Consider the following 14,381-nt stretch of genomic DNA (forward strand, 5'->3'; position numbering starts at 1 on the left):
TATACGTTAGGTAAACTATCAGGCAGTATTGTAGGTTTATTCTTTCAAAAATAGTGGGTAGTTGGCAGTTTTTCTAATAAATATGGTGATAGAAAACTGTTCCCGTATTCAGTACACTTACTGTAAAGTATTCACAAACTATACAACAGCTCCCAACACATCAAACACCATTAAAAAGATGAATTGCCTCACCTCTCCTACTCTGCACTGAAGCCACAGGAAAGAAGAGAGACAGGAAAAAGGTTAGGAATATAGAGAATTCACACATTTGTATACAAACTGCAGATGTGGAAGCATTTCTAAATTAAAGCATAAATACAGTGCACAGAATAAAAATGTGATGCATTCACTGCTCATCATATTAGATTCGTACAAGCCATGAAAAGATGAGTGTTAAGGAGCACTGACCAAGCATTTTTTTTGCCAAATCTAAGATACTTAATTTCCATTTAAGAGAAAAGTTTCCCAGGCAAGTTTGTAGGAGTACTTACTGATCTGATTCAAAGTTTCCTGAGGAATCCAGCTCATGTCAACATCACTCTGACTCGAGGTACCCGTCTCTACCTTCTGTATGGGTCTCTTGCGCTAAAAGAACAGAAAAACATTATTGTAAAGGAGTTCCATTATATTATTTACTATAATTTTAAAACCGCCCATCAAGCTACCCACTTAAATATAATAGATAAACATGTTCTCTTCTAGTCCTAAAACATATTCCTCAAATATTTTTTTAACAAGGCGGGAACATCATGTCTACACCAATATAAAGAATAAGGAATTAATCTGCAAAATTACTTATTTTCAGTCTTTAACGACCTTTTCCTCTGCTGTAAATCTTCATATGTTATTACACAATTGGTAGACCAAGTAAGAACTTCTATTTTTACAACGATTTTCTTTCATTTTGGGAATCAAATCTTAAAGAATAAAGTTATTTCCACATTAAACAAAAGTTGGGATAATTACTGAAATGTTGCATGCAGGCAGATCCCTGCATTATTAGCTAAATACACTTAAACAGCTGGCATAAATAAAACAAAACAAAAACATATAATCCCATTTAAGCTAACAACCTCAAACTTTGTTCCTTGAGTATTTGCAGCAAAACTGCTAGCAAGTAAGAAAGTGATTCAATTCCACTCTTTGGTCCTATTCTTTAAAAAAAAACCCCACCTAATTATTTACCTAAGAAACAGAATATTAATTTTACAGTCCACAAATTGGACTCTGAATACACAGAGATAACTGAAAAACTGGCTTATACCTAATACATAAACTTATAGCAAAAATGCTGACTATTATGAAAACAAGGTAAAGAATGTTATGAAAATTAACATTCAAGCACTAAGTATTTTTCTTTTAAAAAGTAAGGATTTATTAATAACATTTACTGCTAATTTTACATAGGTTTGATTGCCTGACTTACTGCTTAATAAAGATTAACCAAAATGTCTAGCAATTGTTTAGGGTCTAGTTCATATCAGTGTATTTGACACAAATCATGTTATATACTGAGAGGAATAGTATGGGTTATTTTGTTTTGGGGTTGGTTTTTTTTTGGCAGGGTGAGGGAGAAGAGGGACATGAGGATACAGTGGCAGGATTAGCTACCATGTTCAGAGACAGGAGACCATGATTACACCAGGTGCTTCAATGCTGCCACTCTACGACTCTAACTCGAAACACAATTCTGACTTAAACATGGCCAAATTCATTCGTTCTTTTTCAAATGAAGACTCATTAAATTGCTAATCAGAAGTCAGCCCTATAGTCAAGAGTATTAAAGCAAATATATAAAAGCTGCATTACTTATAGATAAAATACATATCCATGAAAGAGTATGAGAAACAGAAGAATGAAATCTTATGTCTGAGTTTTAGGAATAAAAATTCTAGCATAATATAGAGTTACGTAACAGTGAGAAGGTAAATACCATCCTGGAGAATGCAAAGGACACCAACTGCACGTGGCAGTAGAGTCTAAACAAATCCAAATCATACACCCAAGGTCTCCTCTTCAGGCTTTATTTTATTTATTTTTATTGTTATCATTATTTTTTTTAAATAGGTCTTCACTGGAGTGCAACCGCTTCACAATAGCGTGCTTGTTTCTGCTGCACAACAAAGAGAATCAGCCACATGCACACACAGCCCTGACCCCCCGGGCCCCCCACCCCCCAGGTCATCGCAAAGCATGGAGCCCATCTCCCTGGGCTATGCTGACGTCCCCCACCAGCCAACCACCCTGCGCTCGGTAGTGTATATATGTCCGTGCTACTCTCACTTCGTTCAGGCTTTATTTTAAAAAGGCACAACAAACCTGTAATCTACAAACCCACAGTGAGAGCAAGAAGCCACAAATAACTAGACTGTACTTAGTAGTGTAACGACTTTTGAAGTATGGCTATAAGAGCTGTTTATCTATATTTACCTTTCTAGATTCTAGGAGTTGATGAAGGCCAACCACCACCAAAAGCCCAAGACCAGCAAGGAACATATACATGAAGATTCTGATATAAAAGGAGAAAATATAAACTGGCTTTAGTTCATAAGAAATACCACAGCTAATTAAAACTATAATTGTGCTTTAACTCCTAAGAGATATGAGTTAATTACAACAATAATTCTAACAAAATATAATTTTTCCAAATAATCTGTGGGGAAAAGGAACAAAATATTTTAAATTCAACGTAGATCCAGGTAACAGTTTTATAAATTTACCTTCAGCAACAGTCAGTCCTCACCCCCCAAAAAAGGCATATGACCTACAATGAATTACTTCATAATTTGTTATAGTCAAAGCTCAGTTAAAACAGCTGCATTAGGTGCTGTCTTCCTCAAATATTAGACTTTGCACAATTTTATTTAAAAGTTACTTTCAGTGAATTATATGAGTATACAGTGAAAAATGATTCATCATTCGCAAAGGACACATTTTTCAAGATAAAATCTTCTGGGTTTATGTTTTCAATAGTAATTTTGGAGGCATGAAACTTAGATGAGGCTGATGACCAACTTAAGAGGACGGGGTGGAAAACAATTTAAAGACGGGAAGAACAAAAAGCAAACTATCTTTCTAAAACAGTTTTTTGTTAGCTTTAACTATCTTTCTTAACTTGGTATTAACAGTTCTAAGAATCATCTAAAGTATGAATTTAAGTAGTCAGGATTTCACCCAATCTACACCTAATCTTTCACCATTAAAAATACAGTGACGGAAGCAAGCCTCCCAAGTCCTACCTTCTGAGGTCAAGACCTACGCACTGTGACTTTCACTTACGTTTCTCCATCTAGCCCATCTTCTCTCTCAATAATTGTAACTGTTTGATTGAAGACAGCATCTTGGAAAACATTGCCCTGTTAAAAAAAATAAATCACAAAAATCTGAAATGTGTTGAAAGAATGAAAGCTTACAGGATTTCTTAAAACTTACCCTACAGATACCCTACCGATACTCTACCTCTTTCTCATCGCTTAGAAGGTCAGTAAGACTCAACAGAGTCGTACGTAAGTGCACCAATTCAATGTCAGGGACTCAACGTTATGATGTTACTTTCTCCTCAAAAATAAAAAAGGCCTCCAACTTTGCTAAAGTTGTCCCCACTTTCTTTGACGGGGATGGGAGAAGATGTGAGAAACCAGGGAAGTAAAGTAAAAACAGGATAACGTGCAGAAAGAAACAGAGCCCACAGAACACTCTTCAGCTAGAAGCCCTGGCTTCTGTTGTAGGTAATCCTCCAAATGAGAAAGGAAGAGCGTGAACATGTACAGCAGGAGCTCCAGAAGAACATCATTTTAAGAACTAGCCTTGAACAAAAGTCAAATTCATGTTCTAAATTGACAATGGACTGGAAATCAGTTTATATTAAATGGGTTAGTGACTTTCAGTATCAAAATCTTTTTCTGTGGTGGTCTCCAAATCATTCTGTCAGCTCACCACAATTTAAGTTTTCAAATACATGAGAATCACTGGGACAACACACAGCTGTGTTCAGTGTTTTGTGTGAATCATCGAGGTAGTACTTTTCCAAAACTGTCACTGCTTATTGCTGAACTGTAACGATTTAAGTCTTATCCAAGATCATTCTATTAGCATTCCTCTAGTGACAATTCCAAGATGAAACAAACATTCAAAATGGAACTGAAGCTACATATATCCTTGTTGGATTAAGTTTAATTCTGCTTGAAAACTTGATGAAATACACAGTCCTTCAAGCTACTAAACTATAAAGTTGAGGAGGCTTAATACATTGTTTTGAAAATAAGGATGGGGAGTTCCCTGGTGATCCAGTGGTTAGGACTCGGCGCTCTCACTGCAGAGGCCTGGGTTCAACCCCTGGTCGGGGAACTAAAATCCCGCAAGCAGTGCAGTATGGCCCCCCACGCCCCCCCCCCAAAAAAAAAAAAGAAAAAGAAAAAAGATGAAAACTCTTTCCCACTTTCCACTAAGTAGTTTTAAAAAAAGACACAAAAGGAAAACTTAACTTGCAGCATGAGAAATTTAACTCAGATGTAAATATGTTGACACTAGGGTGATGAAAAGGTTGAATAAGCTTCCAAGAGAGGATGAAATTTCCTCCTCAGAAAACTTTTTCAAAAGGGAATGGTTTAGATGTGCTTTCTATCTGAAGGAGGACGTGACAGTTGGCATCTAGAGGTCAACCCCCAGCAGTAAAATTCTAGTGGGCTTCTCTCATTCATTCATTGGATATATGTATACTATAGAAAGATAGTAAAATATCCTAAGAAAGACAACAGAACTTATATTAGGCTATTTGGTTCTCATAAACCATAAGCCTTACTAACATCCTAAAAATATTTGGTTACATTTTCTCTATGAGTGTATAAAATGACAGAAAAATAGTCACAGAAAGTCCTTAAAACTTACCAACAGAAGCAGTAAAATGGGCAAAATGCAAGCAACAAAAGGAGGTACAAAAATTACTTAATATACATTAACATCTGAGAAGTAGCAGATTCCACTGTGTGGCTTACTGTTCCTTTTCCTTATAAGATCCAGCTGGAGTCACTGTCACTTTCCTACCCCTACACTTACTTGTCTCTAGTATGTATCACTTATCATGCTGTGATGTTGTCTGTCTACAACCATCTGCCCCATTGGATTATAGACTTGAAGACAGAGATGTACAATTTATCTTTGCCTCCCTGCTGCCTGTCAGTTTCAACCACAAAATAGGCACCTGAATGAATAAATATAAGAATATTCATTAAACAATGTCAACTGTCCTCATCCATTAACTTAAAAAAAAAAAAAAGAAGAAGAAGAAGGTTTAGAGGGCCTTACGTTCAAATCTTTGTAGTTCAGATTGATGACTAGACCAAAGGGCCGTCCACCCATGGGCTCTGCAGGAATGAAGGAGTACTCAAAAGTTGCCTGTCTCTGGGGTGGCACTACAGTATTCAGAGGAAGAGCTGTGAAATTCTGGATATAAAACTGGTAGTCCTGAGGATAACGGAATGAGGCGTCTAGAGATTCAACAATAAAATCTTCTGTACCCTTGTTTGTAAAGCCTACCAGGAACTTCACAATGTTATTTGCTGGAAAATCTAAGAAACAAAAAAAGAGACAGGAAGATTAGGAAACATTCCAAGGGTACGAAATAAGTAGACATTACAAATGGATTCTGGCACCCTTTCCTGCTATGTATGGATGTGGTTTCAGAACCCTTTTCAGTAGAGCACTCCAGCCGTCCACTGACTAGCAACTTGGGGTTCGTGTGTAAGCTGAAACCCTTGTCTGCACGGCAGCATTCCAACTTAAGGGTTGAACTGAGCACCTCAATTTAAGACCAGATCACTTCCAAGTTGTATGTCTAAGAAGGAGTTGTATACTTTCAGCAGTAAGATTATCTTGCAGTGGGGCTACATGTCTTGGTGAAGTCACCTTCATCTCCAACTCAGTATCTGCTCTCTGTGCAGATAATGGAGAGAAAAATGACAGAAAGGTAAAGTCTAAGAGGTTCACCTGAAAACTGTAATATCTATTAAAACATAAAAAAAAAAAAAAAAATCAATCAGGCAATCCTTATTTGCAGTTAGTCAAAATGCAAACAAATGTGACCCAAGGAGGCAGCTACAAAAATAAATGGGAAAAACCAACAACAACAACAAAAACCCCTCAAATTATACTTTCTGTAGGCACAGAGGTAGAATGTACGTGGGAATAAAACAGAAAGCTTGAGAAGACCAAGAAAATGAATAACCTCAAATAATAAGTCTTCGATAATTATCCTGTGGTCTACAGAGCTGCTTCATCCATAAAGCACAGGTTCTGGGGTCAGACAGATCTGGGTCTGAATCCTGTCTTCAGAATCTGTTTACTAAGTGAGTAACCCTGTTCAAGTCGTAACCTCTCTAAACCTCAGTTCAACAATAACTCTCCTCTTAGGGTTCCTATTAGAATTGAATAATACAGGCAAAATATTGAAAACAGTGCCTGCCACATAGTTCTCAATAAATATAAGCCATTAGTTAATTTTCTTCTAATGCAACATAGGCTCTAGTCAAGGCCTAACTGTAAAGATTTAATATTTCACTAATGTTTACACTCAAAATATGAATGTTATTTTACTGTGGCAGTTTGAAAAAAGTTTAAAAACAGTATCTTTCAAAGGGACATTTGATTTCTAGTTAAAATGGATAGTATTTATTTTTTCCCCATAGTTTAAATGCCAGAAACGCTACCTTACAGATATGGGTATTCATACATGCAACTGGGTTTTTCCCCAAAATGTGTCTACACTATACTTGTAAAATAAAGACCTTAATCATTACTAATGCTTCCCCCAAAAGTGAGCTAGCCATTTAAAAAAATTCCTGTATTTGAATTACAACCAACATTCCCCTCTCACCTTCTCCTTTCACAAACAGGATGGTTGTATCTGCACTTGGTGAAGCTTCAGGTTCACCAGATACATCTTCTTCCTCTTTATCTTCAGCCTAAGAAAAATATTAAAAGCAGATTACTATGGGGGAAAAACAACATCATTTAAGAATAATGACTTCACTAGATTTGGGACAATATATACATTGCTTCTCCAAGGCTGTGTTGGGATTAGTAGTGGAATGAATTTCATTGTAACTCTTCGGTGAAAATAAAACTTCAAGAGCAGCGCATCTCAAAGAGTAATGTGCATGCTGATCCCCTGGGGATTCTGCAGCTATGACTCAGGTCAGGGTGAAGCCTGAGATTCTGTATGTATTTCTAACAAGCACCCAGGAAATGCCCATGAAGCTGGTACTTGGATCACACTTTGAACTGCGAGGTTCTAGAGTGTGGGTTGGTAAATCTTCTGTAAAGTTTGAAAGAAGTTTAAAAACAGTATTTTTCAAAGGGACATTTAGTTTCTAGTTAAAACGGGTAGTACTTACTTTTCCCCTTAGTTTAAATGCCAGGAATACTACCTTCCAGGAAAAGAAGAAGTGTCATACACACTCTTCGTGCCACCCCTCCCCCACAAAGGGCGAAGGGAAAGAGACTCCAAAGGAGGCGCTGGCCTGAAGACGCAGGTAGCAAATGTCTTCCGCTTTGGGGACCACGAGGTCCCTGCTGCAACTATGCAACTGCGGGGGCAGCACGAAAGCAGCCAGGGACAACATGGGGCTGGGCAGAGCTGGCTCTGTCCCACATTCACATTCTGCCGACCTGTGCTAGGGCCTGATTATTGGTCTTTCCATCCCAATTAAGAATTTTCCTGTAAGAAGTCATCACAAAACTTGGAAGAAATGGTTTTTTAAAAAAATGTGGGCTTCCCTGGTGGCGCAGTGGTTGAGAATCTGCCTGCCAATGCAGGGGACACGGGTTCGAGCCCTGGTCTGGGAAGATCCCACATGCCGCGGAGCAACTGGGCCCGTGAGCCACAGCTACTGAGCCTGCGCGTCTGGAGCCTGTGCTCCGCAACAAGAGAGACCGTGACAGTGAGAGGCCCGCGCACCGCGATGAAGAGCGGCCCCCGCACCGCGATGAAGAGTGGCCCCCACTTGCCGCAACTAGAGAAAGCCCTCACACGAAAACTAAGAGACCCAACACAGTCATAAATAAATAAATAAAATAAATAAATAAAGTATTAAAAAAAAAAAAAAATGTGACCAGGGAAATACTGGGGTGGAGATGTCCTGAAACTCAAACTTGCACGACTTGGTACATTTACTATTAATCATTGAACTGTATGCTTTAAATGAGCAAGTATCATGATGTGTAAATTACATTCCAATAAAATTGTTTAAAAACGTCAACAAATTTTAACTAAAAATTTTAAACCCCAGTGCAGCATTTCTCCAGGCATCAATGAGAATTAGATACTCATATATTTGAAGTGTCCAGGCCCTTAACAAATCGAGATGCTTAAGGGCACCACTGTTTACTGGCATTTAACTTTTCATTTATGTAAATACTCTCTCTCTCCCAATACAGACCTCTCAAGAGCAAAGCCTGTCTTACATTTTAAAAATTCTCCACACCCACCTCATATGCTTAAGGCACTCAAAACATTTCTTCAATGACTGTTGTACAACTCATTCAATTGTATTGTAAGTTATATTTTAAGTATCTTTAATGATACCTTCATTTACTAAGACTTAGTGAATTTCTACTTTTGGGAAAAGAGACCCACAAGTAAGAAAAGAGACCAGAAACAGCTGTCAAATAAGGAGAAAAGGATATACTTGAGAAACAAGAGAAATCATCCCTAAGATTTGATTAACAGGTTGTGGAATAAAAAGAAATGAAAGCAACAAGGTAAAAGCTTGAAGCACTGGAGCCTTATCAAAACAGAATTAAGTTATGGAAGTAAGATGGATGGTAAATGCTGAATTCCGTTTTGGACAGATAAAATTTGAGGTACTTATGGAACATCCAGATGTGCTATCCCACAAAGAGCTGGAAACAGAGGAATGGAGCTCGGTAAGGTAGGCGGCTAGAAACGAGATTTGGAAGTCATCCATGTAAGGCGGTGGTCGCTAAAACCACAGGTGTCATCAACATTAAGGGAGTGAGCAGAGGGAGAGAAGGCGGAAGAGACCAGGGAGCAGCCGCTGAACAGAGAAAACCGATGGGGGTGCCACAGAGGTCAACGAGGGGACTCAAGGAAGGGGTGCTCAGGAAATGCTAAAGAGGCCACACAGGGGAGGAACAGAAAACAGGCCAGGAATTTGGCAGTTAGGTCACTGGTGACTTAGCAAGAACAGTTTTACTAGATACATGGGACCACACCAACCACTGTTAGAGAACAAATGTGAAATGAGCAGAAGAGAAAGCAGTACAATTTCCTCTTTCAAGAACTGTGCTGGTAAAAAGAAAAGAAAACGTGTAAACCTCAGGTGGAGGAACACAAAGTGGAGGATGTGAGCACATCTGTAGCTTAACAGAATTAAATCACGGAGAAGGATCAATGCGTAAAGTTACAGAAAGAAAGAGGATAATAAACAAGATCTCACAAGACCAGATGGGGAGAAGGTGGTAGGGCCGGCCTTAGAAGAGAGTAAAGACAACTCACTGTTAAAGGAGAGATGTAGAAAACATGAGTGAATAATATATTCAGAAGTAGAATGTAGAAAATTTGACAGAGTCCACACTTGATGGCCTTCACCTTCTAACATCAAAGACAATATTGTTGCTAAGATTTCACAGAGGACTGATTTTGGAGTTTAAAAGTGGTTAAAAACCAATTCTATGTAGGATAAATTACAGTAGTCAAAAAGAGAAAATAAAATTAGCTGGAAGCATGCCACAGTGATCTTGATTCTAGCCCAATATTCTTACTGTCATACTATAATTTTATAGTAAAAGTTTCAGCGTTAGACACCTTCTAAGAGATCTTCTCTAAGCCCTCCTTCTAAGCGGAATCTTCACAGAACATATTTTATATATTGTTTATTGTCTGCTCCTCACCCCCTGCCACCAAAATGCATACACACTGTCCCAAGAACATAAACTCCATGAGAGCAGAGAGAATCTCTGGTCTGTTCACCAGGGGAATCCAAAACAGTGCCTGGCACATAGTAGGAACTCAATAAATACTTGCTTATTGACTGAAGGAAAGAAAGAAGAAAGAGGAAACTGACCCAGAAAGATAAGTTGCCCAAGACCAGAAAGCTAAGCAGTATGTACCCAAACCCAACAACAAATGGTCCAGTGGTCCTACTATAATGTTACCCTCATAGACTCAAGGTCATATCACCTTGAACTGTTCTCTGTTTCACGTCTCCCTCCTTGTGCCAGGAGATACTTACGGATCATCGTCAGTGACTGGCCCCATTCTCCCAAATTCAATCCACTTTGATTCCAGTAACAAACCTCTAAAAGCAAGAATTTTAATACCAAATTTGTCTATATAAGGGCTAAATACATGTATATAGATACACTATATATATGTATTAAATCAAATACAGCACTAACCAAATCTGTGGGTTCATCTTCTTCCACTTCTGCTTCATCATCTTCATCTTCAATTACAGAATCTTCCACCGTTTCTTCATCTTCTGTAAGATCTTGAGCCGCTGCCAATGAGCCTAACAATAAAATAAAGAACAAGCAGTTAACCTTTACCCTGGAATACCAATGTTTCTAAATCTCAGGTATGTAGGCAACGAAAATTTTCCCTCGGAATAACTCAATCTCCCAGCTCACTCTAGTGATGCCAAATGACGACGTGTCTAAGAATATTCATATGATTTTATCTTACTGCTAGTCTTACCAACTGCACATTAATTTTAGTGGGAAATGCTGTTTAATTCTAAAAAGCAGCTGGAAAAATGAACTGCTAAAACTAAAGATGCCTTAAAGCCCAAATAAAGAAATTCAAGCAACTCTGTTAAGCATATTAAAGAAAGTAAGTTTGTTTTAAAAGTAAAAAACTCCAGAATTTAATCTATCATTAACCACATAAAACAAACCAAAAAAATCCAAGTCTAAAGGAAAATAGCAATCTAAATATCTAGGCAAGAAATCCTGTTATTAGAGTTGACTACAGCTCAAAACTCTTAGTACTTGATAGCATGTAATTCCAAGGAACAAATATCTGTATGACATCCATAGTAAAAACTAGCTCTCATGAAACACATTTGGTTTAGTAAAAACTTTATTGGTAATTTCAAGTTTGAGAGCTGAGAAAGCATGCATTTATTTTTGCATACAACTTCGAACATATTTTAAGATACTTTTTATTTCTCCCACACTTAACATCATAGTGAAAGCAAGCATAACTATAACGCCAAGAAACTATACATCATAATTTTATAGGCAAAAGTACATGTCACATTAAATCTATTTCAGGCAAGACCCTCAAAAGAAATTTCAAAGTTCTAGTGACTCTTCCAACATTTCTCAGAAAGAATGATGATGTGGCAATTAAGTAGAGGGGAAAAAAATATGGGAAAGGAAGCATGTGCACATGCTGTAATACCCAGGAGAAACAGTATATACTAAGAGGACTGCATTTTAAGTCTTTCCCACTTCCTTGAGTTCTTACTGCCCGTTAAGACTTATGCCAAATATTAAAGAACACTGAACCACACTTTATGAACTGAAAATCAGCTTCTACTGCTTGCTAAACAGACTAAACAGTGCATTCATAATTTACAAGTCATTTTGTAAAACCGGTAAGAATACCCACATCTGACATAATTAAGTTGTACTCAATTAAATTTCAAGATTTCTCAATATATACAATGGTTTTCACCCTACATTTATAAAACAATGTTTTAATGCTAACCAGTAACAATTTTGTGCCTAAAAAAAAAACTAACACTTTTACATTGGAAAAATTAAGAGAAAACATCTTTTGAAAGACAGACCACTCTGCACAAAAAGTGTTCAAAGATACCCAGTTAGATACTGATGTTTCTTAAGAAAAGAAAGCCTGAAAAAATATACTTTAGATTCTAGACAAGTACGATTACCAAATTTTCTTAAAGAAAATGAAAACATCGACCAGCAAGCAACTCCTAAAGGAAAAGCATTCCTATATAAACCTGCAAATGAATTAACGGTTTTGGTTAATTCTCCCACTTGGTTTTCTATCCGTTAAATAGAAGCCAGTCAGTTCACTTTTCTTTGCAAAAGAACTCGTGGATACCTGTCACTATCGTTCACTTTGCCACACAGCTTGCTTAAAGTTACAGAATAAAAGGAACTCTAGCGATCATTTAGTCAGACTGAATTCCACAGAGGAGAAAATGGAAGTTCACGATAGAACCAGGGTAAGAAGCCAAGTTTCCACATTTCTGACGTCCTGCTACCTATTCTCACACCAGGTTAACTGTTGGAACAAACCTAGATAAAACACGTACAGCTCGAAGGAGACTACATTTTTTTCAGGACAATGCGATGCTTCCACAAAACAAAACGGGAAAAATCATTACAAAAAAAGGAGAGCAAAAGGAGGGCTCAAGTCCCGGACATGCCCAGGGATCCTTCAGCCCGCCTGGGAGCAGGGCTGGACAGGCGGGTGAGGATGGGGAGTTCTGGGGAAATCAAGACACGTGGGAGCACAGAGGGATGTGCTGATAATCGGGGAGAGTACCAGCAGCACGGCTCAGAGTTCAGGCTAGCAGAAAACAAGGCTTTCAGCAAATGAATGGAGGACTCCTGGCGTGGACGCTAAAGACACGTCAGCCCAGCGCCGAGGGGCGGGGACGGGGTGGAGCGGCGGCCGCTGGAGCGCCAGGGGCCGCCGCGCGCTCGGGCACAGCCTGCCCGCCGCCCCTCGTCCCTCGCTCCGGCCGAGGCCGCGGCTGCAGGCGCGAACCCGAGCCGCCCGCCGCCCCCGAGCAAGCTCGCCGGCAGCGACCAGCCCTCGCGTGCAGGAGGCGGGGGTCAGGCAGGCTCTGGCGCGCGGGGGGCCGCCCTGCGAGCCGGGGGTCGGGGGCCGCGGAGAGGCCGGTGAGGGGGCCGCCGGACCCAGGAGGAGGAGCCGCCGCCGCCGCCGCCGCCGCCGCCAGCTTCAAACCTGCGGTCGCGGCGTCTCCCACCCACCCGCCACCCACTCCCCTCGCCTCACCTCCAGGGCGGCCTCGGAGCAAGAGAGTGGCGGGGAACACCAGCAGGAGAAGCAGCAGCAGGCGGGGGAGGGAGTTCATGGCGCGGCCACTCCGGCGTCCGGTCCCCGTCCGCAAGGGCTCTCGGCGGCTCCGGCGGTAATGGCGTTACTCTTCATCCGGGCTCCGGGCGGGGAGGGGCGGGGCACGTACCACGCACGGCCTTCGCCACGCCCACTCCCCTAGCCTCGAAACGCCGCCAGCGTGGCTGCTGGGCTCGGAGCCTGGGGGAGAGCGGGCGGCCCCGGGAGTCACGTGGCCGGTTGCTAGGGCCTCTGAGATTCCCGCGAGAGTCCGCCTCCCGTTATAGTCGCGGGCTGGTGACCTGCGGTTTGCCGCTCGCCCCGCCCTCCATCACTCCCTTCCAGTTAATTAGCGTCGTTAGTGGTTATTTTATTTGAATGACGATCCGCCGGGTGACCGGCGCAATAAAGTCTTTGTGTAATTTTAAATAGTGGTCTTATAAAGAGCATGAACTGCCAGCGTGTGGCACTGAAAAGCAAGCATATGTTTTGGAATATATATTACATAACAGTTAAAGAAAAAAAACCCCAAAGCATAAAAAATATACACTGGAAACTCTTGTCCCCCCTCTGCAGACACCCTCACCCACAGTTAAACAGTGACAGTTCTTAACTTCTTACCTGACATTCCAGAGCTATAAGTCACCCAGAACAGGGCCTGGAATAGAGTAAGCATTTAGGAAACACATAATGGGGGCGGCAATGGCTGGACACTTTCCTTCTCATCTAGTGTGCACTTCAGGTTGCTGCCAGTAATCTGGTATGTCATGCAATTAAACAATGTGAATTCCAGGTCCTGTTGTGCTAGACCAGCGTGAGCTGTCATACGGATGATAAAACAAATAAGCTAACACATGGTGTGCTTACTATTGCCAATTCCTGTCATTTAATCTCTGAAAATCCTTATGAGCTGGGTATTATTTACTGGGAAGAAAACTGAGACACAGAAAGTTTTGTAACTTCCCCAAGGCTTAAAAGCTAGTCAATGGGGGCTTCCCTGGTGGCGCAGTGGTTGAGAATCTGTCTGCCAATGCAGGGGACACGGGTTCGAGCCCTGGTCTGGGAGGATCCCACATGCCGCAGAGCAACTAGGCCCGTGAGCCACAGCTACTGAGCCTACGCGTCTGGAGCCTGTGCTCCGCAACAAGAGCGGCCGCGATAGTGAGAGGCCCGCGCACCGCGATGAAGAGTGGCCCCCGCTCGCCGCAACTGGAGAAAGCCCTCGCACAGAAACGAAGACCCAACACAGCCATAAATAAATAAATAAATTAAAAAAAAAAAAAAAAGCTAGTCAATGACAGAT

General features: G+C 40.6%; 1 protein-coding gene across 3 annotated transcripts in view; it reads right to left on the reverse strand.

Annotated features, from left to right (window-relative positions):
• SSR1 (signal sequence receptor subunit 1) overlaps positions 1-13,257 on the reverse strand; it is a 31,783-nt gene extending 18,526 nt beyond the window's left edge. Inside the window, exons 1-7 of one of the 3 annotated variants that reach the window (XM_059937865.1) lie at positions 13,019-13,257; positions 10,417-10,529; positions 6,872-6,959; positions 5,305-5,567; positions 3,280-3,356; positions 2,431-2,509; positions 492-585 (exon numbers count right to left, since the gene is read on the reverse strand). In XM_059937865.1, the coding sequence (XP_059793848.1) occupies positions 492-585; positions 2,431-2,509; positions 3,280-3,356; positions 5,305-5,567; positions 6,872-6,959; positions 10,417-10,529; positions 13,019-13,097 (793 nt within the window). In that variant the 5' untranslated portion in view covers positions 13,098-13,257. The remainder of the gene's footprint in view (positions 1-491; positions 586-2,430; positions 2,510-3,279; positions 3,357-5,304; positions 5,568-6,871; positions 6,960-10,416; positions 10,530-13,018) is intronic. The other 2 variants (XM_059937866.1, XM_059937867.1) reach the window with 2 other exon arrangements.
• Positions 13,258-14,381: the final 1,124 nt, after the last annotated feature.

The sequence above is a fragment of the Balaenoptera ricei genome, chromosome 11 (assembly GCF_028023285.1).
Source record: "Balaenoptera ricei isolate mBalRic1 chromosome 11, mBalRic1.hap2, whole genome shotgun sequence".
NCBI classification, from domain to species: Eukaryota; Metazoa; Chordata; class Mammalia; order Artiodactyla; family Balaenopteridae; genus Balaenoptera; species Balaenoptera ricei.